Source organism: Polypterus senegalus, chromosome 13 (assembly GCF_016835505.1).
Source record: "Polypterus senegalus isolate Bchr_013 chromosome 13, ASM1683550v1, whole genome shotgun sequence".
NCBI lineage: Eukaryota > Metazoa > Chordata > Cladistia > Polypteriformes > Polypteridae > Polypterus > Polypterus senegalus.
The window spans coordinates 17,933,382-17,957,995 of NC_053166.1; the positions used below are offsets into that span (position 1 = coordinate 17,933,382).

Below are 24,614 nucleotides of genomic sequence, written 5' to 3' on the forward strand. Positions count from 1 at the left end.
CGCATGCCACACAGGCCATGGTACACATCACTGAGATCACATTTTTTCCCCATTCTGGTGTTTGATATGAACATTACCTGAAGCTCCTGACCCGCATCTGCAGGATTTTAGCGATTTTGCTGCTGCCATGTGATTGGCTGGTTGCATGGATCAATCAATCAATCAATCAACATTTATTTATATAGCACATATTCATACAAAAAAATGTAGCTCAAAGTGCTTTACAAAATGAATAGAAAAATAGAAGACACAATAAAAAATAAACATAAGTCAACATTAATTAACATAGAATAAGAGTAAGGTCCGATGGCCAGGGTGGACAGAAAAACAAAAAAAACTCCAAAGGCTGGAGAAAAAAAATAAAATCTGTAGGGGTTCAGACCACGAGACCACCCAGTCCCCTCTGGGCAATCTACCTAACATAAGTCAAACAGTCCTCTTTGTATTTAGGGTTTTCATGGAAGGACCTGATGATGATGGTCACGTAGACTTCTGGCTTTCAGTCCATCATTGTTGGAGCATCATGATGCTTTGAGTAGGTGAAAAGAAACCGTAAAAAGAAACAGAAGAGAGAGTAGGGGTCAGTACGGATTTTGGAGCCACTGTGAATAGTTATTATGATGAATTGAACATACAGAGTATCAGGATTAAGTTAAAATGAAGTTATCAGAAGGCTATGTTAAAGTAATGTGTTTTCAGCAGTGTTTTAAAGTGCTCTACTGTATCAGCCTGGTGAATTCCTATTGGCAGGCTATTCCAGATTTTAGGTGCATAACAGCAGAAGGCCGCCCACCTCACCACTTCTTTTAAGTTTTGCTCTTGGAATTGTAAGGAGACACTCATTTGAGGATCTGAGGTTACGATTTGGAATATAACGTGTCAGACATTCCGATATATAAGAAGGAGCAGATTATTTAAGGCTTTATGGATAAGCAGGTATACAGGTGTTCCTAATCATTTGCTCAGTGAGGGTCTATAGTTTGGTCCCTTAATTGTATCCAAATAACAACGAGCAGAGCAGACACCCAGGGAGATGACACTGAAAGTCTTTGACTGCCTCAGCGTCAGCCCAACTGACATCCTCAATAGTAAATAGACGAGCAGAATGAAAATGGCAATGAAACTCTTAAAAACAAAGTGAAAAAAAAAACACTTAAGTTATCCCCATGTAACACACCTAAATGGCTGACACATTCTAATTAAAATTTACCAAATTAAGTTTTGTAATTTCTGCATTGATCCCAAAACACTGAAACTGGGAAATAAGAGCTTTGCTTAATTAGGCTAGGAGTTCAATTAAAACAAGACTTACTTCAGAACAAAACCCCAAGGCCTGGTTTAATACGCACATATTTTGGTATGTGGGTGAAAAGCTGGAGAAATTTGGACATTAGGGGAACATGCAGACTTGACAGAGGCCATAAGTGAGCTGCAGTCTGAGCGCAGTCTGCCCGAGCTGAAATAAAGCAGGCTGACCGTGCCATTGCACCGTCGTGCCATTTATAACATAAGGGTTTGTTTATTGCTGTGTACCATGAAATTGCTTTCGGCAGTGGCAGTGGTAGTAGTAGTTTTGTTATTTTAGACTGCAGAGTTTTATGTCTAAACAAAAGGCAACATGTTTCAGGCAACACACACTGCTTCACCGGAAAAATAAAAGTGGTACAAAATACATAAAGGAATCCGAATTAAAGCCTATTAACGGATAACTTGGTTTATATAGTCAAGTCAATTTTATTAAAGCATCATGATGCACCAACATTGATGGACTGAAAGCCAGAAGTCTACGTGACCATCATCATCAGGTCCTTCCATGAAAACCCTAAATACAAAGAGGACTGTTTGACTTATGTTAGGTAGATTGCCCAGAGGGGACTGGGTGGTCTCGTGGTCTGGAACCCCTACAGATTTTATTTTTTTCTCCAGCCTTTTCTGGCCATCGGACCTTACTCTTATTCTATGTTAATTAATGTTGACTTATGCTTATTTTTTATTGTGTCTTCTATTTCTCTATTCATTTTGTAAAGCACTTTGAGCTACATTTTTTTGTATGAATATGTGCTATATAAATAAATGTTGATTGATTGATTGATTGATTAATAGAACCCATTTAAAGATAGGAGTTGACGAAAATGCTGAATAGCCTCCATAAATATATCAATACAAATAGTATATAAAGTATATTATACTAGCCATCCCCCTGCGGCTTCGCCCGCGTATTAGTGAAACAGGACAGTGAGGAGGGCCCTGCCCAGCTCTCTACTCCTGACGTCACTCTTCCCCATCCCCTCGGCCTGCAGACCCTGCCTCGGATTAGCGCGAATATATCGCTCCTGCAAGTGAACTAGGATTCGTAGCCCGATGAGAGAAGTCGCAAAATCAAATTATAGGAAAAAAAAAGATCTAAATCCGTTAACTAGTTCTCTCATTCGCTAACTGAGCGGAGTTAAGGTTACGCCCCGAGGCAGCCCGATGAGTCTCTCTCGGATTTGCGCTAATAAATCGGTACCGCAAGCGAACTCTGATTCTTAATGTGATAAAAAAGTAGTAGTAATGTTCAAGCAAATTATAAAAAAAAAAGATCTAAATCCGTTAAGTAGTTCTCTCATTCGCTAATTGAGCGGAGTTAAGGTTACGCCCCGAGGCAGACATGTGAGTGAACAGGGAATGCCCCCCTCCCTTCAGCCCGATGAGTCTCTCTCGGATTCACGCTAATAAATCGGTACGGCAAGCGAACTCTGATTCTTAGTGTGATGAGAATGTCGCAAATTCAATGGAATGTTGAAGCAAATTATAGGAAAAAAAGATCTAAATCCGATAAGTAGTTATCTTGTAAAAATTATAGGACAGACACACATAAATTTTGTGCTTGGACCAGGAAATTTTTAAAACCTTTTCTTAGGGAGCACCTAAGGGCCAAGGGTAACCTACATTCCAAATTTCAAGTCCCAAGTCCTCATGGTTCGGGAGATTTTGTCATGAATGAGTCAGTGGTATTTGGCTTTTACATATATATAAATATAAATAAATACAAGTTTAAGAGCAGGGCACAGTGGCGCGGTGGGAAGCGCTGCTGCCTCGCAGTTAGGAGACCCGGGATCACTTCCCGGGTCCTCCCTATGTGGAGTTTGCATGTTCTCCCCATGTTTGCGTTGGTTTCCTCCCGCAGTCCAAAGACATGCAGGTTAGGTGGACTGGTGATCCTAAATTGTCCTTGGTGTGTGTGTGGGTTTGTGTGCCCTGCAGTGGGCTTGCGCCCTGGGATTGGCTCCAGCAGACCTCCGTGACCTTGTGTTAGGATATAGTGGGTTGGATAATGGATGGATGGACAAGTTTAAGAAGCTAAGGAAAAAAGTTTTCAGACAGGATTTAAAAGTGACCAGAGTTCGTGAAGACCTAATATAAAAAGGGGCAGCTACTGCAGAAGCACAGTGTCCCCAGTGTCCACAGTGTTAAGTCTAGAACTTGGCACAATAACAATAACTTCTGGTCAGTGGACCTCAGAGATTTAAGAGGGTTAAGAGGTCAGTAAGGTAAAAGGAGGCTAAAGCATTCAGGGACTTATAAACAAACAGTAAAATTTGAAACTCAATCCTTTAGCGAACAGGAAGACAGTGAAGAGACGCTAAGACTGGTGTGATAGGATTCTGTTTTTGTGTGCCTGTTAGAAACCTGGCAGCAGAGTCCCTGGACGGGCAAAAGACGAGCAAGGGATGACTGATGAACTCCAATATATTGTATAATGAGTTGCAACAGTCATGCCGTGAAGAGACAAACAAATGAATTAGTGTTTTAAAATCATGTTTATCAAGTTTGAGGCCATTATCAGTTATCAAGATTTTTTGCAAAGGGTTTACAGCAGGTTGTCAAGGGGCCAAGAATCATTTCTGTAGCACAAGTAAGATCAGAAGGGCCAAAACACACAGTCTCTTTTTTTGTTGTTTTTTAGACTAAGACATCCATATTTTAATATCATCCAGTTCATTTCAAAACTGTTCATAAGCCTGTAGATTTTTTAAATACTTGGATGTCCTCTTCCTGACTGCAGCAGTCAAAATAGCTCACTGGCAGAGTAAATCAACTTGTAGGCGGTCTTCATTGATCAACGTCAGCTCCTGGGTAGGTAAATACCCTTAGAGGTGGAAAGGAAGGACCACCTATAAACTTACATGTAGTCTGAATCACTCTCTACTCTAAGTATCTCAGTAGAACCTGACCGTGAGATAGATAGATAGATAGATAGATAGATAGATAGATAGATAGATAGATAGATAGATAGATAGATGGATGTGAAAGGCACTATATGATAGATAGATAGATAGATAGATAGATAGATAGATAGATAGATAGATAGATAGATAGATAGATAGATAGATAGATAGATAGATAGATAGATAGATAGTGTCACAGATAAAGGTTTGGGGCAGCCACCAGTATAATCTGGTATCCTGGCTGCAAAGTCATTTTATATGAAAATAAACAGCACTGATGTGCATACAAACGAGTCCAAAACAAGACTGTGGATTTAAGGAAGAGGGACGGGCTTTTAAAGGGGAAGACAGGAAGTGAGGTCATAATGATCAGGCCCATGTTCTTTAGCCATTGGTTCGAGCCCAGACATGACATCACAGGGGCCGGTAAGGTCTCCTTCTATTGGTTTGGTCCCGAAAGTGACATCAAGAGAACCAGATGGAATCTCCCGGGAATGGACTACAGGAAAGAGAGAAAAAGAGTCAGTGCACTCTGCCAGCTCCCGGCATGCCTAAGGACTGCCGTCACTCAAGCCTTTTAGCTGCCTCCCACGCGCACATGTGTGACAATAGATAGATGTGAAAGGCACTATATAGATAGATAGATAGATAGATAGATAGATAGATGTGAAAGCACTATATAATTGAAGATAGATAGATAGATAGATGTGAATGGCACTATATGATAGATAGATACAGTAGATAGATATGAAAGGCACTATAAAATAGATCGAAAGTTAGATAGAATGCACTATACAATACAAATTAGAATTACTGCCTAGGATAATAAGAGAGATTGTACTGTCTGATGAAAGGTGGACACGTGTTGGTACCACTCCATGAAAAAGAGAAGAACCTGCAATTGTCTGTGAGTTACCTTGAAACTCATTGTTTACTTTGTATTCAACACAAATCATACTTTGCTTTAGAGTTCTGAATATTTCAAATAATAACACAATGAAAATGGCATGGACAAAAATGGTGGGACCCTTCACCTCATATTTTGCTCCATCATTGCCAACAAGCGATTTCCGGAGTGTAGCCACTGAAGTGTAAGCCGAGTTCAAGCACAGGTAAAACGCGTGCCGAAAGAAATCTCTCAGTCCAAAAGTTCATTTTAAAAATATTTAGTGAAAGTTAAAAGCAAATAATCCACACAAGAATAGCAGAAAAATAGTTACACACGTAGAATAAAAGGCAATAAAAAGGAAAAATGTATCTTCTCTAAACTTAGCTTTTCTTGAGAATCTTTAGTTATTTCTGTACTTAAAAGTTCTTTACCTATTCTTTCTATACTTAAAGTTTCTTAATTTCTTCTTCTGTACGCCTTAAGCACACGGCCTCGTGCTTATCTAAGTGTGTTATCTTTACGTATTACTTCACACACTCAAAGAGCCTGTAGGCGTGGGCACGAGCACGGTTTAAAACCCTATGCCCTCTATGCATTACACATGGCAAGGCTGGCACTAACTGAAGAATAATGTTTACTCAAAGCTATTAGAAATAGCAAGAATATACCAATACAATTCTACTTATGGGGGTTATAGGAACCTCCCATAGATATTATGCATTGTCATCTAGTAAAATATTCATGACTCTTATAGAACTAGGAAAATGGCTCTTACATGGAGCTCTCCATGATGTGTGATACGCATTCAAGCAAACAGTGAGTTTGAGAAATCACTTGAATCCAGTTATTTAGGACCTCCTTCTAAGGGTACCAACAAATGTGTCCAGGCCATTTTAGAATAACTTTGTAGAATAAGCCCTCCTTGATCAATTTTCACACTCACTTTGCTTTACTCGATGACATATCAAAGACTTGCAGGTGCACAGAAGAGTTGCTTTTCATTTTATCACCGTTCAGGAGGCATACGGCACATGTTCAGTGAAGTGTAATGCAGATCCTCCAACTTGCAGAGAAAACTTTGGGTTAAGTGGCAGGATTGACACTCCAGCCACTGTAAAAAACGGCACAATGTTCCTGTGTGGTGCTGGGGTGTCACTTGTTGCACGGTTGTACTCTGGTCCCAATGTGGGAGGTTCGTCGTGTGGTAGGTGCAGCAACGCGCTGTTATACCAACCTATAAGGGGGCTGATAAATGTGTCTATGTGTCTAGGTCAGGGGTCCTCAATCACGGTCCTGGAGAGCCGCAGTGGCTGCAGGTTTTTGCTCCAACCCAGTTGCTTAATAAAAAGCACTTATTGCTAAAGTAACACTTCTGCTTCACTTTAGTGATTTTGAGCCCTTATTGCTTAATTTTGTCTTAAACAGCTATTTTAATTGCTCCTTATTATCAATAACATGCAAATGACAAGAGAGAGCAGCATTTCTCCATTTAGCTTATTTACATTTACACCTGTGTGTATTTATCTGCACTATTGGGTTTAATTAAATACTTGGAAGAAAAATGAAGAGAAAAAAGTGAAGGACTGAGAATTACTCGTCCATTTTAGCCTTCAAATCATTTGCATGATAGAAAGGGAAAGAAAATCTAGGATATGAGAATGACCTGACATAGCAGAGTTAATTTAATTTCATAGCTTGTTAGTGCTTTATTGGCAAGAATTGCTTTCTAATTAAGCAACCAGGTCAGAACAAAAACCTGCAGCCACTGCGGCTCTCCAGGACTGGGATTGAGGACCCCTGGTCTAGGTGACAGTAAGATGTAGTCACATCTGCCTGGTTGTGCCATATCTTGACATAGAAAGGCGTTAACTTTTGGATAGAGCAGGTTCAGCTTGTTATGTCCACAAATAGAGCATGCTGATAAAACTTCTTTCCTTCCAAACATCCCCTGGTTGAAGTCACCAGCATTCCAGAGCCAGAATGATTCATCATTAGAGTGTTGGTAACACTGTGAATAAGTTTTATTTGCTGAGTTAATAAGCATTAACAAGGATGATGTAACGTATCTTCCTAGGCAGTAATGTGAACAAATGCAGTTAGTACTTCAATGTCTAGATTACGTATTTTACTTTTAATTGTAAATTGCTTGCTTTTTTACCATTGCTCTTTCACATAGATGTCCAGTCTCCCTCCTACCTTTTCATTTCAGTTTGATTGTTTCTGATGAAACCAGCCCAGCATTAAAATAGCATCTGAAGTAAGAAGTGTAAGCCTGTCCTTCACAGTAACCCTAAAAGCCGCAGTCCCTGAAGTCGCTTTGACTCTCCATGGGATGTAACAGTTTATCCAACATATTTGAAAACGAGTGAACATTTCTCAATACATGGAGGCAGGGTCGATCTGAAACCTTTCCACCTTACTTTTATGCTCACCTTCCATCCTCGGATGAGCTGCACAGAGCACTTGAGGCGCTAGCGATCGCAGCTCTACCATAATTAATATATCTCGTATATCATTACGTTCTCAGATTTTGTAGACGTACAGTAGCCTTCAGATCCTCCGCGCTCACCCTGTGACATTCTTCACGTTAGCAGCTTGTCTGAAAGGCAGGGGAGATGAAATGAAGCCCAGGTTTGCAATGACAGATTTAAAAATATACTTAAAAATAACGATAAATCAGATACAAGTTCACATCTAATCTCAACATTAATGATTTAATGCTGTTAGAAAAAAAGTTTATAAAAAAAAAAACGCTTAATTTTAAACTGCTCAAAACAAATTAAAGGAACACATTGAAAACACATCAGTTCTCAATGGGAAAAAAATCCTGCTGGATATCTCTACTGATATGGACTGATATGGTGATGTGTTAGGAACGAAAGGAAATGAAAATGATCAACCTACAGAGGGCTGAATTCAAAGACACCCCGAAAATCAAAGGGAAAAAATGATGTGCCAGGCAGGCAGGCGAGTCCATTTGGCCGAAATTTCATTGCAGCAACTCCAAATCATACTCAGTAGTTTGTATGGCCGCCCACGTGCTTTTATGCTTGCCTGACAACCTCCTAATGAGAGGACAGATGGTGCCCTGGGGGATCTCCTCCCAGATCTGGACCAGGGCATCACTGAGCTCCCGGACAGTCTGAGGTGCAACCTGTCAGCGTCGGATGGACTGAAACATAATGTCGCCCCCAGAGGTGTTCTATTGGATTGAGATTAGGCGAGTGATGGTGGGGCCCAGTTAATAGTATCGATTCCTTCATCCTCCAGGAACTGCCTGCATACTCTCGCCACATGAGGCCGGGCATTGTCGCGCACCACGAGGAACCCAGGAGCCACTGCACCAGCATTGGGTCTGAGAATGGGTCCAAGGATTTCATCCCGATACCTAATGGCAGTCAAGGTGTCGTTGTCTAGCCTGTAGTGGTCTGTGCGTCCCCAGACCATCACTGACCCACCACCAAACCACTCATGCTGAATGATGTTACAGGCAGCATAATGTTCTCCACGGCTTCTCTAGACCCTTTCACGTCTGTCACATGTGCTCAGGGTGAACCTGCTCTCATCTGTGAAAAACACAGGGCACCAGTAGTGGACCTGCCAATTCTGGTATTTTATGGCAAATGCCAATCGAGCTCCACAGTGCCGGGCAGTGAGCAGAGGGTCCATTAGAGGACATCGGGCCCTCAGGCCACCCTCATATTTCTGATTGTTTGCTCAGAGACATTCACACCAGTGGCCTGCCTGCTGGGGGTCATTTTGTTGGCTCTGGCAGTGCTCATCCTGTTCTTCCTTGCCCAAAAGAGCAGATAGCGGTGGGTCCTGCTGATTGGTTAAGGACCTTCTACAAGGGGCCCTGTCCAGCTCTCCTAGAGTAACTGCCTGTCTCCTGGAATCTCCTCCATGCACTTGAGACTGCACTAGGAGACACAGCAAACCTTCTGGCAATGGCACGTATTGATGAGCCATCCTGGAGAAGTTGGACTACCTATGCCTCCCCTGTAGGGTCCTCATACTTCCAAAAGTGACAATGACCGTAGCAAAACCAGTGACAAAACAGATGAGGAGAGAAAAATGGTAATGGCCTCCACCTGTTACACCATTCATTGCTGTTTAGGGGGTCATCTCATTGTTGCCCCTCTAGTGCACCTCTTGTTAATTTCATTAACACCAAAGCAGCTGAAACTGATTAATAACCCACTCTGCTACTTAACTGACCAGATCAATAGCCCAGACATTTCACTGACTTAATGCTATACTCGGATTAAAAAGTGTTCCTTTAATTTTTTTTGATCAGTTTATATACAATAATTTGAATTTGGAGTGACAAGGAGCTGGGATCCAGCTCCAGGCAGACAGTGTTTTTAGTGAAAACTTCAAGCCTTGCCCTCCATTGCTGAGGTGTTTCACTTGCACGTTGTTGAGCCATGATGTTTGCTTTGTTTCGACGTTGTGTCATTGGTTGTTGACGTTGTTGTTGCGCCGCTGTATTTGCTGCACACAGGTCTTTCATAGCGAGAAGTGCAGTGCATGCATGCACCATCTAGTGGCTGTGGTTGAGCGTGAGCAGAACGAACTTCTCCTTATATACACACACAGATACACACACACTGGTCTTTCCTTAATAAATGTTGTCACAAAAGATTCGACAGAGTCCCCACTCAGAAACTAAGCCACTGTACTTTCCCACCTGGGTATGTATTAGTTTGAGGATCCTGGTTCCTCAGGAAATCCAACATCCTGCCGACTATGCCAATGTCACAAAAGACTCGACAAAGAGTCACAAAAAAGGTTTGGGGCAGCCACCCGTATATTATTCCCTTTCTGCAAAATGGAGTCAGTAATCAAAAGAGATGTGAACAGGTTGGAGTCCAGTACAGACCTGCCCTGTTGGCAAAAAATGGTAGTTTTAAGGCAGAGTGGAGGAAGTGACATCATCTCTGGGGCTGGAACCGGAAGTGATGTCATTATGCCCAGGACCGGAAGTGTCACCATTGAGGCCGGCACTAGAAGTGATGTCATCAGGGCTAGGCAGAATTTCCCATAACTTGTCTGCAGAGTAATGAGAGAAAGAGTTAGTGCAGTCCGCCACCCCCTGGTTTGGCACGGAATTACTCTCATTCAGGGCCTTTAGCTGCCTCCCATGCGCACGTGTGTGACAATGTCTAATAGAGTACATGCAGCCCAGTGGTGCAGAGGTGGCGCCGCTGCCTGGCATTAAAGAGACCAGAGTTTGCATCCTCCCTGTATGGAGTTTCTCCATGTGGGTTTCCTCCAGGTTCTCCGGTTTCCTCCCACTGTCCAAACACATGCATGTTTGGAGAATTGGCCCAGGTGGGTGTTTGGTGTGTGGATATTTGTTTGCCCTGTAAAGGACTGGCGCTCTGTCCAGGGTTTGTTTGTGCCTTGAGCTTTATGCTAGCTGGGTTAGGCTTCAGTATCCCCCACAATCCTGGTCTGGATTAAGCAGGTTAGAAAATGGCATGACTTAATAGGGCACATGAAGGAAGTTTATCCTATTAGCATCAGACCAGGCAGGTGCCATGCTCTCTCCCGTCCATATGTGTGTACTAAATCTCTCTCCTATGAGGCTAAGACAAGTCCAGTCTGATATTAAGACTTCTTATGTGATAGTTGTGCCAGTGTCCCTTTAAAAATGCCAGTTTGCATGCCACTTTGCTCCACATACAGCGTCTCCTGTTGCTAGGTTACACTCCTCTCTGTGAACACACCTGCCACCTTTTCAAATGTAATATTTAAGTCAAATTTAATATTTAAGCATGTTATGTGGACTCATCAGTATTACATCTTGAAATTTCTGTGGTATCTACTACTGGAATACCCTCTTGTTCTTCAATGTCTCCTGTTCTCTGACTCCATATTTTTTTCTGATCACTGTTTTTTGTGCACCACCTCATGCCCATTTTGCCACACTATGCCTTATTTTTAGGCTGCACGTGAGCTGTTCTTGGAACCTTACAAGGCAGCATGTGCCTTTTTTTTCTAAAAATGTGTAAAATCTTGCAGACCAATTTGCAAAAACTGAAAAATTACAGTGCCCTCCATAATGTTTAGGACAAAGACACATTCTTCCTTGGTGTACCCCTAAACTGCTCGACAGTTTAAAATCACAAATCCAACAATTCAAATATGATTAAAGAGCACATTGCAGACTTTCATTGTAAGGAGATTCACATATACTTCGGTTACACCGTGTAGAAATGAGAGCACTTTTTTCTGTACGGACCCCCATTTCAAGCACCATAATATTTGGATATAGTAATGGCAGGTCTATTAAAGCCGCCATATTTAGTTCTTTGTCGGATATCCTTCTCATACAATGACTGCTTGAAGTCTGCAATTCATAAACATCACCAGGTGCTGAGGGTCTTTTCTGGTGCTGCTCTGCCAAGCCTCTAATGCGGCCATCATCAACTCCTGGTTGTTTCGAAGGTTAAGTTTTCTCTTCAGCATATGGAACGCCTGCTCAGTTGGATTAAAATTGGGTGTGTGGTTTGGCCATTCCAGGATTTTCCAGTTTTTAGCTTTGAAAAACTCCAGCATTGCCTTCGAAGTAGGTTTAGATCATTATCTTGTTTTAGGATGAAGTGCCATTCATTGAGTTTGGAGGCCTTTACTGGAACCTGAGCAGATCAGATGTTTCTCTACACCTCAGAATTCATTGTGCCACTGCTATCGTCAGTTTCATCATCAATGAAGAGAATTGTGCCAGGACCTGTGGCAGCCATACATGCCCAAGCCATAACACCCCCAGCACCATGTTTAACAGATGAGGTGGTCTTGCTTTGGATCTCAGGCAGTTCCTTCAGGTGTCCACACTCTGCTTTTGTCATCACTCTGATGCAGGTTCATCTTTGTCTTGTCTGTCCACAAGACCTTCTTCCCAGAATTCTGTAGGCTCTTTGAAGTCCTTTGTCACAAATTGTCATCTGGCCATCTTGTTTTTGTGGTTTTCATCTTGCAGCGTGTCCTCTGTATTTCTATTCATGAAGTATTCTTCTACTGATAGTCATCTCTGACACATCAACATCTGCCCCCGAAGACTGTTTCTGATCTGTCGCAGAGGAGTTTGTGGGCTTTTTCTTTACTATAGTGAGGATTGTTCTGTTGTCAGCAGTGGAGGTCTTCCTTGGCCTACCAGTCCATTTGTGATTACTGAGCCCACCAATGTGATATTCCAGACAGTTGATTTTGGTCATCCTAACGTTTCAGTGATGTCTCCTGTAGTTTGCTTCCTGTTTATCAGCCTCTTAATGGCTTCTTTAAATTTCATTGGCACAGCTCTTGTCCTCCTGTTGAACAATGGCAACTACAAACTCCAAAGGGTAGAAGCAAGCCGAGGTATTTTATGAAGCAATGAAACCCACCTGAGGAATCACAGACACCTGTGACACCAATTGTCCCAAATATTATAGTGCCCAGAAATGGGGGTCCATGCAGAAAAAAATGTTGTAGTGTCTACATGGTGTGAGTAAAATATCTGCAAATCCTTTTAAATGAAAGTCTGAAATGTGCTCTTTAATCACATTTGAATTGTTTGATTTTTAATTTTAAATCGTAGAGCAGAGGGGGAAATCAAACAAAAATGTGTCTTTGTCCCAAACATTGTGGAGGGCACTGTATCTCTGTAGAACAAATCCTTGCTCAGACTCGTTAGGATGCTAACATGGCCTAGATATCTTATGGCTGCACTAAAACCAGGCTTGGACAGATGAAATTTATTGTAAGTCAATCAAAAGTATTACACATAGGAAGTAAAAAGGTGATTTTTGAATTCACAATGGAAGGTCTGAAAATCAAAAGTAGGCCTTATGAAGTAGTAAGGCGTCATAATGGAGTCGTCACTATCAACTGCCAGGCAGAGTTCAGAAGCCATTAAGAAGGCTAGCAGAATGTCAGGTTATATAGCGCCTTGAAGTCTGGAATACAAGTCCCAGGAGGTTCTGCTTAACCTTTATAACGCACTGGTGAGGCTTCATCTGGAGTCCTGTGGGCAGTTTTGGCCTCCAGGCTACAAAAAGGACATAGCAGTACTAGAGAAAGTCCAGAGAAGAGCGACTAGGCTGAGTCCAGGGCTACAGGGGATGAGTTATGAGGAAAGATTAAAAGAGCTGAGCCTTTACAGTTTAAGGAAAAGAAGATTAAGAGGTGATCTGACTGAAGTGTTTAAAATTATGAAGGGAATTAGTCCAGTGGATCGAGACGGTGACTTTAAAATGAGTTCAATGAGAACACAGGGATTACACGTAGAAAGTAAAAATGTGAGCTTTGAATACAGAATGGAGGCTTGAGAATTGAGAGTCCACCTTATGAGAAGGATTTAGGTGTCGTAGTGGAGTCATCACTATCAACTTCCAGACAGTGTTCAGAAGCCATTAAGAAGGCTGACAGAATGTCAGGTTATATAGCGCCTTGATGTGTGGAGTACAAGTCACAGGAGGTTCTGCTCAAGCTTTATAATGCACTGGTGAGGCTTCATCTGGAGTACGGGGTACAGTTCTGGTCTACAAAAAGTACATAACAGCACTAGAGAAAGTCCAGAGAAGAGCGACTAGGCTGATATCAGGACTACAGGGGATGAGTTATGAGGAAAGATTAAAAGAGCTGAGCCTTTACAGTTTAAGGAAAAGAAGATTAAGAGGTGACATGATTGAAGTGTTTAAAATTATGAAGGGAATTAGGCCAGCAGAGCAAGACAGTGATTTTAAAATGACATTATCAAGAACACAGGGACACAATTCAATTTCACACAAACATTAGGAGTTTTTTTTCACACAGAGAATCAGAGACACATGGAATAAGCTACCAAGGAGTATGGTAGACAGTAGGACTTTAGGGACTTTCAAAAGTCGTCTTGATGTTATTTTAGAAGAGTTAAGTGGACAGGACTGGTGAGCTTTGTTGGGCTGAATGGCCTGTTCTCATCCAGCTTGCTCCAGTGTTCTCATAATTAACACTGCCAGAGTCTGTGCTAAATCAGGCTGAGTGACTGATCTGGTCAAGTGGTGCATATCCTGACACACACAAACACAGACAGCACACTGAAAGGGGTCAGATTGTATTCAGGGAGGCCACAAAGGTATAAATCAGTTGAAAACTCTGTAGAAAGTTGGCCCTCAGCAACAATACTCCGTCCTTTGTGCATATGTAGCCAAAGTAAAAAGATATTGCATTTGGTTTTTGTTTGGTCCACAGCCAGCTAAGTCCGAGCACCCACCAGCTGTCAAAGGCTAAGGTAAATGCAAAATGTGGTTTTATGATGTTCTATAGGTGGACGCATTAAACATGTGGCAGTGGGCAGCAATGAATTCAACTCTGGCATTGTAGAGGAGTTCATTTGGTGAACTTTCAACCTTTCGTAAGTGCTCAGTGTGTCGAGATCTGGTGAAGGTGTTTTTATTAGGGGACAATGAACAGGATCAGACAAATTTCTCATCAATGTGCAACCAAAGGTGATGCATCATGGGAACATTAATGGAGGGAATTATTAAGGATAAGATTGAGCAACACCTGGCAAGGACTGGAGTTATTCTGAACAATCAGCATGGGTTCAGACGAGGGAGGTCGTGTTTTACTAACATGTTGGAATTCTATGAGGAGGCAACAAAAGGATAAGATCAGAGTGGGGCTTATGATATTATTTATCTGGACTTTCAGAAAGCATTTGATAAGGTGCCACAGGAGAGGTTGGGCATCAAACAAAAAGAAGTGGCAGTTCAAGGTGATGTTTTTAGATGGGTGCAGAATTGGCTCAGACACAGGAAGCAGAGGGTGATGGTGCGAGGAACCTCATCAGAACTGGCCGATGTTAAGAGTGGTGACCAGCAGGGGTCAGTGTTAGGGCCGTTGCTATTTTTAATATATATAAATAATTTAGATAGGAATATAAGTAACAAGCTGGTTAAGTTTGCAGAGGATACCAAGATAGGTGGATTAGCAGATAATTTGGAATCCGTTATATCATCACAGAAGGACTTGGATAGCAGACAGGCTTGGGCAGATTTGTGGCAAATGAAATTTAATGTCAGTAAATGTAAAGTATTACACATAGGAAGTAAAAATGTGAGGTTTGAATACACAATGGGTGGTCGAAATATTGAGAGTCCACCTTATGAGAAAGATTTAGGAGTCATAGTGGACTCTAAGCTATCGACTTCCCAACAGTGTTCAGAAGCCAGTAAGAAGGCTAACAAAATGTCAGGTTATATAGCGCCTTGACGTGTGGAGTACAAGTCACAGGAGGTTCTGCTCAACCTTTATAACACACTGGTGAGGCCTCATCTGGAGTACTGGGTGCAGTTTTGGTCTCCAGGTTACAAAAAAGGACATAACAGCACTAGAGAAGGTCCAGAAAAGAGCGACTAGGCTGATTCCAGGGTTACAGGGGATGAGTTATGAGGAAAGATTAAAAGAGCTGAGCCTTTACAGTTTAAACAAAAGAAGATTAAGAGGAGATCTGACTGAAGTGTTTAAAATTATGTAGTGAATTAGTCCAGTGGATCGAGACTGTTATTTTAAAATGAGTTCATCAAGAACACGGGGACACAGTTGGAACTTGTTAAGGGTAAATTTCACACGAACATTAGGAAGTTTTTCTTTAGATAGATAGATAGATACTTTATTAATCCCAAGGGGAAATTCACATAATCCAGCAGCAGTGTACTGATACAAAGAAACAATATTAAATTAAATAGTAATAAAAATGAAAAGAATTAAAATAAAATTAATGTTCGCATTTACTCCCCCGGGTGGAATTGAAGAGTCGCATAGTGTGGGGGAGGAACGATCTCCTCAGTCTGTCAGTGGAGCAGGACGGTGACAAAAGTCTGTCACTGAAGCTACTCCTCTGTCTGGAGATGACACTGTTAAGTGGATGCAGTGGATTCTTCATGATTGACAGGAGTTTGCTTAGTGCCCGTCGCTCTGCCACAGATGTTAAACTGTCCAACTTTAATCCTACAATGGAGCCTGCCTTCTTAACAAGTTTGTCCAGGCGTGAGGCGTCTTTCATCTTTATGCTGCCACCCCAGCACACCACCGCGTAGAAGAGGGCACTCGCCACAACCGTCTGGTAGAACATCTGCAGCATCTTACTGCAGATGTTGAAGGATGCCAACCTTCTCAGAAAGTATAGTCTGCTCTGAGCTTTCTTACATAGAGCATCAGTATTGGCAGTCCAGTCCAATTTGTCATCCAACTGCACTCCCAGATATTTATAGGTCTGCACCCTCTGCACAGTCACCTCTGATGATCACAGGGTCCATGAGGGGCCTGGGCCTCCTAAAATCCACCACCAGCTCCTTGGTCTTGCTGGTGTTAAGGTGTAAGTGGTTTGAGTCGCACCATTTAACAAAGTCTTTGATTAACTTTCTGTACTCCTCCTCCTGCCCACTCCTGATGCAGCCCACAATAGCAGTGTCATCAGCGAACTTTTACACGTGGCAGGACTCCGAGTCATATTGGTAGTCTGATGTATATAGATTGAACAGGACCGGAGAAAGTACAGTCCCCTGCGGCGCCCTGTATTGCTGAACACAATGTCAGACCTGCAGTTCCCAAGATACACATATTGAGGTCTGTCTGTAAGATAGTCCACAATCCATGCCACCAGGTGTGAGTCTACTCCCATCTCAGTCAGCTTGTCTCTAAGGAGCAGAGGTTGGATGGTGTTGAAGGCGCTAGAGAAGTCCAAAAACATAATTCTTACAGCACCACTGCCTCTGTCCAGGTGGGAGAGGGATCGATGAAGCATATACATTATATATATATATATATATATATATATATATATATATATATATATATATATATATATATATATATATATATATATTTACACAGAGAACGATAGACACTTGGAATAAGCTACCAAGGAGTGTGGTAGACAGTAAGATGTTAGGGACTTTCAAAACTCGACTTGATGTTTTTGGAAGAAATAAGTGGATAGGACTGGCGAGCTTTGTTGGGCTAAATGACCTGTTCTCGTCCAGAGTGTTCTAATGTTCTTTTATAGGACTATTTAGATTCAGACAGGTCACCTGGTATTTTATTCATTTGGTTTTATCTTTGAAGCTGATATTTCATCTTTTCATTGTTCTCATCTGTTAGCCAGTAAACATTTTTGATTTTAAGCCTGTACCAGTAGAAGTCCTGTGTGTTTGCTTTCTGAAATCCCGGAACTTACATTAAACATAAAGAAACACACACAAAGAAATGTATTCTTTATAGATATGTGCTGGCTTCTTTACCCTCTTTGTTGCTTGTAAGACATGTAAGTTTGACAAAAATCGCACAAGCGGCGCATGGAGCCAGTCACGCCATTCACTTGAATTGTGAGTTCTATTGCAGTTTATCGTTTGGCACAGCCCCGAGTCAAGTCAATGCTGGAAACTGAAACAGACTAACATCTTCTGACTTTTCCTTCCTTAATCTGACTGTGGTCATAATATTCATCAGCTTGTGTTTTGTTGTTGGTTTACATATATTGTATAATATGTATAAACTCCATACATTTATATATGTACATAAGTAAACAAATGAATGCGTGTGTGATTGTGTTTGTTTATATAAAAATGTCTCTGTGTATTTTTTATATTATGTATGTATGTATGTGTATGTGTGTATATATGCATATTAGTATGATAGTATATATTTGTGTGTATACGTAGATATGCAGTTTATTATATATACCCACAAGTAGTGGCCAAAAAGGTATGCGATGGACACAGATTCTTTTGACAGACGTTGCTTTTTACACACGTCTACTTCATGAGGTAATCAAGCAGTTTTACATTCCAGAATTCTCTGGGCCATGTATAGAAAATGTCTACCAGACCTTCTGTCTTATAATTCTGGGCCTGTCCAAAGTGGCCTTACCTGGAATAGGCAGCAGGAGTCCTGCAGTTTACATATGTCAGATTTATATAAAATAACAGAATGAACCTCATCCTCCGCCGTCCGCAATCCGTCCTTGGATAGATGGAACTGGAACCTTGGAACATGAAGTCTGGCAGATATTTTTCAATCACTTGGGGGCAAAGGAGGACATTACTACTGAAAAACGTTATCTTATGTTGCACCCTTCTATAGCGAGCACCGTTCATCGAGCAGGTGATTTCGTATACTTGGAGCCCACCTAGATTTAGCGGCTTAATCAAAGGAGAACACTGACCCAGAAAACTTGAGTGTGTAAAGTCCAGTCCACTAGACAACCCTGCATTTAAAGCCACGTTAAAGTCAACCACTTCCACACAGAGGCCAACCTCAAATTCTGGGGCAAAGTGACATGGCCAGTGTGGCTCCATCCATCTTGGCATAACTGAATCTTGTCCAAACAAGGTAGTGGTACAGGGGATTCAGAGCATACTGTATTCTGACTCCTTCACTTCCTGCACACGTCATTGTGTTGTCGAGTTCATTTTGAATAGATAACTTTGCCATATATGTCCATCATCCACACTCAATAACCCATAACTGTAAAGTGAAAAAGATGATTTCAAAAAGTTTTGCAATTTAATAAAAATCAAAAACTGAAGTCTCTCATTCCAAGAAGTATTCAGACCCTTCATTCAGTACTTTGGAGAAGCCCCTTTGACAGCAATTTCAGGTTGGAGTCTTCTTGGTAAGTCTCTACACGCTTTACACTCCTGGATTTGGGCAGTTTATCTCTGTCTTCCTGGCAGTTCTTCCTAAGCTTCATTTGGGTGGATGGGAAACGTCTTTAATATGCCATCTTCAGGTCTCTCCGCAGATGTTCTGTGGGTTTAAGTCGGTCTGAGACTTGTCCTGAAGGCACTCCAGTGTTGTCTTGGCCGTATGCTTTGTGCTGAAAGGAGAACCATCTCCCCAGTATGAGGTGACAAACACTCCAGAGCAGGCTCTCTTTAAGGACTTCTCTGTACTTGACTGCATTCATCCTTCCCTCATTTACTTCACCATCCCTGTCCCTGTACCCCCATATGACTATGCTGCCACCACCGTGCTGTTAGGCAAGTGATGAGCAGTGCCAAGTCTTCCCAAGACACAGTGCTTGGAGTTTTGCCCCAAAGAGCCCAGTTTTTGTCTCAACAGACCAGAGATTCATTTGGCTCCGTGTGCTACTGAGATGATTATCCTTCTGACAGGTTCTTTCATCTCAGCAGAGGACTTTTGAAGCTCTGTCTGAGTGACCATTTGGGTTCTTGGTTACCTACCTGTCCAAGGCCTTTCTCACCCAACTACTGAGTTTGTCCAGACAGCCAAATCTAGGAAGATTCCCAGTGGTTCCAAACATCTTCCATTTTACAGTTATTGAACCCTGTGTGCTCCTGAGAACATTAAGCTTTGGAAATGGTTTTACCCCCATATGCCTCAATGCAGTTTGATCACAAAGGTCTACCGAGAGTTTGGCTTAGTTCACGGCTTAGTTTTTTGTCCTGAAATGCCTGGTGAGATTTAGGACTTCTGTGGTGGGCTGGCGCCCTGCCCGGGGTTTGTTTCCTGCCTTGTGCCCTGTGCTGGCTGGGATTGGCTCCAGCAGACCCCCATGACCCTATAGTTAGGATATAGTGGATTATATAATGGATGGATGGATGAATTTAGGACTTTCTATACCCATACACGTGTGCCTTTCTAAATGACTTCCAAACAATTCAGTTTGCCACAGATGGACTCCAGTCAAGTTCTAGAAACATCTCCAGGAGAATTCAAGCAAACAGGAGGTACATCAAAGAGTCTGAAACACTCTAGGAATGAGAAATTTTGGTTTCTGATTTTTTAAGAACTTCTGAAAACATGGTGTCACTTTGTCACTATGGATTACTGAATGTAGAATAGCGGGCAAAAATGTCAAATATATTCATTTAAAATTAAATTATTTTACTTCATCCAAAGCAACTTACAGCATGTGAGATACAATTGGTTGCTTTTGTTTTTTATATCTGGATCACAGGCAAGTTAAAGGGATGTGCTTGGGGTCCCACAGTGTCAGTAGTAGGATTTGAACCCTCAACCTCAGGGCATGAAGTCCAAAGCCTTCACAAGTTGACCACACTGCCTGCTAAAACTAAATCCACAACATAGTAAAATGTGCAGAAAGTGGAGGGCCTCAATATCATCTCAATCCACTGTATATACTGTAATGTCACCACTTGGGTGACCAGCACTCTATGTACTGGTTTATTGCAGTGCAGCAAGAGAATTCCATGACTTCCATATTGCTTGATTTTTGGAGCTGGAGCATCAGCAACAATGAGGACTGCTTAGCGGTTTGTGAAGTGTAGATTCTAGGATGATTTCTGCCTGGGATTCTGAGGGTGGTAAATCATTAAGCAGGGGTACCAGTGTTTCCCCCTGCCGTGATACCTAAAGCTGAATGATGAAGTTAAAAAGAGAACTACTGTGAGTTATTTCAGTGCTGAGCATTAGAAGAGACTTTTATGCCACACCACCTGCACTTCAGGACAGGTCATCCACCTGAAGCTATGCATGTTCAGGCCCAGCCACTACTTGGATGGGAGACCAACCAGGAAAAGATTGGATTTCTGCTGGAAGTTGTGTTGGAGAGGTCAGCAGGGGGTGCTTACCTTGTGGTCTGTGTGAGGATCCCAATGCCCCAGTGCAATGACTGGGACACTGTGCTGTAAAAATGGCACCGTCCTTCAGATGAGATGTAAAACCGAGGTCTCTGTGGTCATGAAAGATCCCTGGGCATCTTTAAAAAAGAGTAGAGTCCTGGCTGAATTGCCCAGCACGGTTTACTCGTTCTGGCCCCATAGATAAATAGATAGATTAGTATAGTTGGCAAGATAGATAGATAGATAGATAGATAGATAGATATGAAAGGCACTATATGATAGATAGATAGATAGATAGATAGATAGATAGATACTTTATTAATCCCAAGGGGAAATTCACATACTCCAGCAGCAGCATATTGATAAAGAACAATATTAAATTAAAGAGTGATAACAAGAGGGTATAACAGACATACAATAATTTTGCATAATGTTAACGTTTCTCCCACTCCCACCCCCCCCGGGTGGAATTGAAGAGTCGCACAGTGTGGAAGAGGAATGATCTCCTCAGTCTGTCAGTGGAGCAGGACGGTGACAGCAGTCTGTCGCTGAAGCTGCTCCTCTGTCTGGAGATGATCCTGTTCAGTGGATGCAGTGGATTCTCCATGATTGACAGGAGTCTGCTCAGTGCCCATCGCTCTGCGACGGATGTCAAACTTTTCAGCTCCATGCCTACAATAGGGCCTGCCTTCCTCACCAGTTTGTTCAGGTGTGAGGCGTCCGTCTTCTTTATGCTGCCTCCCCAGCACACCACCACGTAGAAGAGGACGCTCTCCACAACCGTCTGATAGAACATCTACAGCATCTTATTGCAGATGTTGAAGGACGTCAGCCTTCTAAGAAAGTATAGTCGGCTCTTACCTTTCTTACACAGAGCATCAGTATTGGCAGTCCAGTCCAATTTATCATCCAGCTGCACTCCCAGGTATTTATAGGTCTGTACCCTCTGCACAGTCACCTCTTATGATCACAGGGTCCATGAGGAGCCTGGTCCTCCTAAAATCCACCACCAGCTCCTTGGTTTTGCTGCTGTTCAGGTGTAGGTGGTTTGAGTCGCACCATTTAACAAAGTCCTTGATTTGGTTCCTATACTCCTCCTCCTGCCCACTCCTGATGCAGCCCATGACAGCAGTGTCGTCAGTGAACTTTTGCACGTGGCAGGACTCCGAGTTGTATTGAAAGTCCGATGTTTATAGACTGAACAGGACCGGAGAAAGTACAGTCCCCTGTGGCGCTCCTGTGTTGCTGACCACAATGTCAGACCTGCAGTTCCCGAGATGCACATACTGAGATCTGTCTTTAAGATAGTCCACGGTCCATGCCACCAGGTATGAATCTACTCCCATCTCTGTCAGTTTGTCCCTAATGAGCAGAGTTTGGATGGTGTTGAATCATCTCCTGTCACTAATTGGCTAACTATCTGTCACTCTTTCACCGTCTAACAGCTAATGTGCAATGAGCATATAAAATGGCTGCCTTTGCATCATCCAGGTGGGGTGCTACACATCAGTAGTGGTTGACGTGGCTCCCCACTCACTGTGTTTTGAGTAGTGAGAAAGGCGCTATATAAATGTAAACAATTATCCTTATTAATCGTTGAGGATGGTCTGTTGGATCTCCACAGGTCAGGATATTTGCAATGAACCATCCTTCGCCATGTTCACCATGCTTTGTGGCCCTATACTTAGAGGAATCTTAAATGGTCCCACAGTCAAAGGTTCTGACGTTGGACTTATCTTGGTACGTACACCTCCACAGAAGACTTGACCAATGCTTCTCACTGCTTTGCCTTCATTCTGTGCTCTGGCTTGCCTTCAAAGATGACCCAGTGCTCGTATGCTTGGTTACCCAGTGATATTCAGAGGTCGACGGTGAAGTTCTCCTGCCTCTACAGAGCAGACCTGAACCCACTGGGACCTTTCTGAGGTCCCTGGGTTCTCATTTATTTGATTGGCTCCATTCGTCCATGACAGGCAACACAACCTGCAGGATTCTCGACACTGTTCAATATTATTCCATACCGTCCTGGTGGCACATGTCAAGTCACTTCAATGTTGAGTTTGCAACTTTTTGGCCTCTACTTGTACATTTATTTATACAGTTAACTTGTTTAAATGTTTTACTAGACTGTAAATTAACCAGGTACATCATTTTCTAACCATAGACTCCCTAGATGATGCTAAGAAATTGTTGTTGTTTTTTTCTTCCTTTTAATGAAATCGTCTCCATGTTGCTAAGAGCCGCTTGTTCACCAGTGTTTGTAAATAAAGCTCTGTTCCATTCTTTCAGAGGTGTGTTCAGTGGACTGTGGCACTCATGGTGTCTGTATGAATGGAGCATGCCGTTGTGAAGAAGGTTGGACTGGCATTGCATGTGATCAGCGGGTCTGTCACCCCCGCTGTGTAGAGCATGGGACCTGCAAAGATGGAAAGTGTGAATGCAGAGAGGGCTGGAATGGAGAACACTGCACCATCGGTAGGCAAACGCCAAGCAACAGATCAGGCACATACTATTTTATATTAACAACCAATCTTTTGAGGGTCTTGGAGGGACAGCTTATGCTTCCAGTGGCCTCAGTTCATGTCAAATTTTATTATCTTAAATAAAGGGGGACTTTTTGAATGTTGAAAGGGTTTTGGATGTGATTGCAGCCTTAAATATTGAGAAGCCCATCCTGGGCTGTGCTGTCCTGAAAATTTAACTTTTAAGTTTGGCACAGGAGAACAAGACAGCTAAGCCCAAGTCACTGTGTGGATTTGAAACTGTATAGCCATATTGTTTCTTCTGTACAGCACCTGTACTATTAATAAAAAAGTCCAGTGGTGTAGCTGGGGGCGGACCGGGCGACACATTTTTGGGGGCGGCATTATTGGCCAAAAGGCTCAGTACAATTTGTGTGTAAGCAGCAGGGTTCGGAAAAATATCACTCATGAATGAAAAAAGTAAGATTCTCTGATTTTTATGCACAAATGCTTCAAAAATCATTTTCAGACTGCCCTTCTGTGACTGCATCAGACACAGCAGTTGAAATTTATGAGACAATAACAAAAATAAACATAAACATTACACCGAGAATAATTTCTAGGAAGATAAACAACTCATTTACAATTTGTAATTTTGTTTCGTTATCAATCCGATTGCGTTCTTCAATCCGATTGCGTTCTTGCTCAGCGCAAAAAAACACCCCCGCCTATCACTTGTACACTACACTGGTTCCGGTTTTCGCAGCGTAATTATTTTAAACTAATAATTAGAACCCGGCTTATCAGTGCGTCTATACTATATTCTGGTTGATGCTTATAAATAATTGTATGTGAAAAATTATTGCTGTTTCTCTACATATGAATAAATCTATGCAAAATGTATCTTAATTTTTCTCTATACGTCATTTTAATGTTCTATTCAAATAGGTTAACATATTCAGGTTGGAGGGCGGCAAATTGAAGCACCGCCCCGCCCCGAGCGGCACGAACTCGAGCTACGTCACTGCAAAAGGCACTTTATAAAAATGATGACTCTCCTATTATGTTGAAAATAAGTGACCCCTATAGGGTACGGGTCAGATTGACTCACGCCGTTTACATGAAGTCAAAAACAGGCAGGAGTCACATTACAAAATCTAAACTTTTATTACCGGTTTCCAGAACGATGAAATATGGAAACTTATTGAAGATGCACTATAATTAATAAACATATTTTCTTTCTCACAAACTGTGGCATTTTCCACAGTGTATTGAATTTTAATTGGTATTTTGTTAGAATTACAATTACCGTAGTTCTGATTTCACCTTCACATGATGAGCACAATGTCAGCGTGTGATTTTTGCCGGTAGTTCTCCTGCGCTGATCACACACGCTGCTGGTCTTCTTGAGAGCGGCAGACCTGGCATCGTTTTCGCTTATTGCCATTACATGTGCCCACTGGATCCATTTCTTATT

General features: G+C 42.1%; 1 protein-coding gene across 3 annotated transcripts in view; it reads left to right on the plus strand.

The window, feature by feature from the left end:
• LOC120542238 (teneurin-2-like) overlaps positions 1-24,614 on the plus strand; it is a 1,685,504-nt gene that overhangs the window by 1,450,482 nt on the left and 210,408 nt on the right. For all 3 annotated transcript variants that reach the window (XM_039774544.1, XM_039774546.1, XM_039774547.1), the window contains one exon: positions 22,965-23,150. In XM_039774544.1, the coding sequence (XP_039630478.1) occupies positions 22,965-23,150 (186 nt within the window). The remainder of the gene's footprint in view (positions 1-22,964; positions 23,151-24,614) is intronic.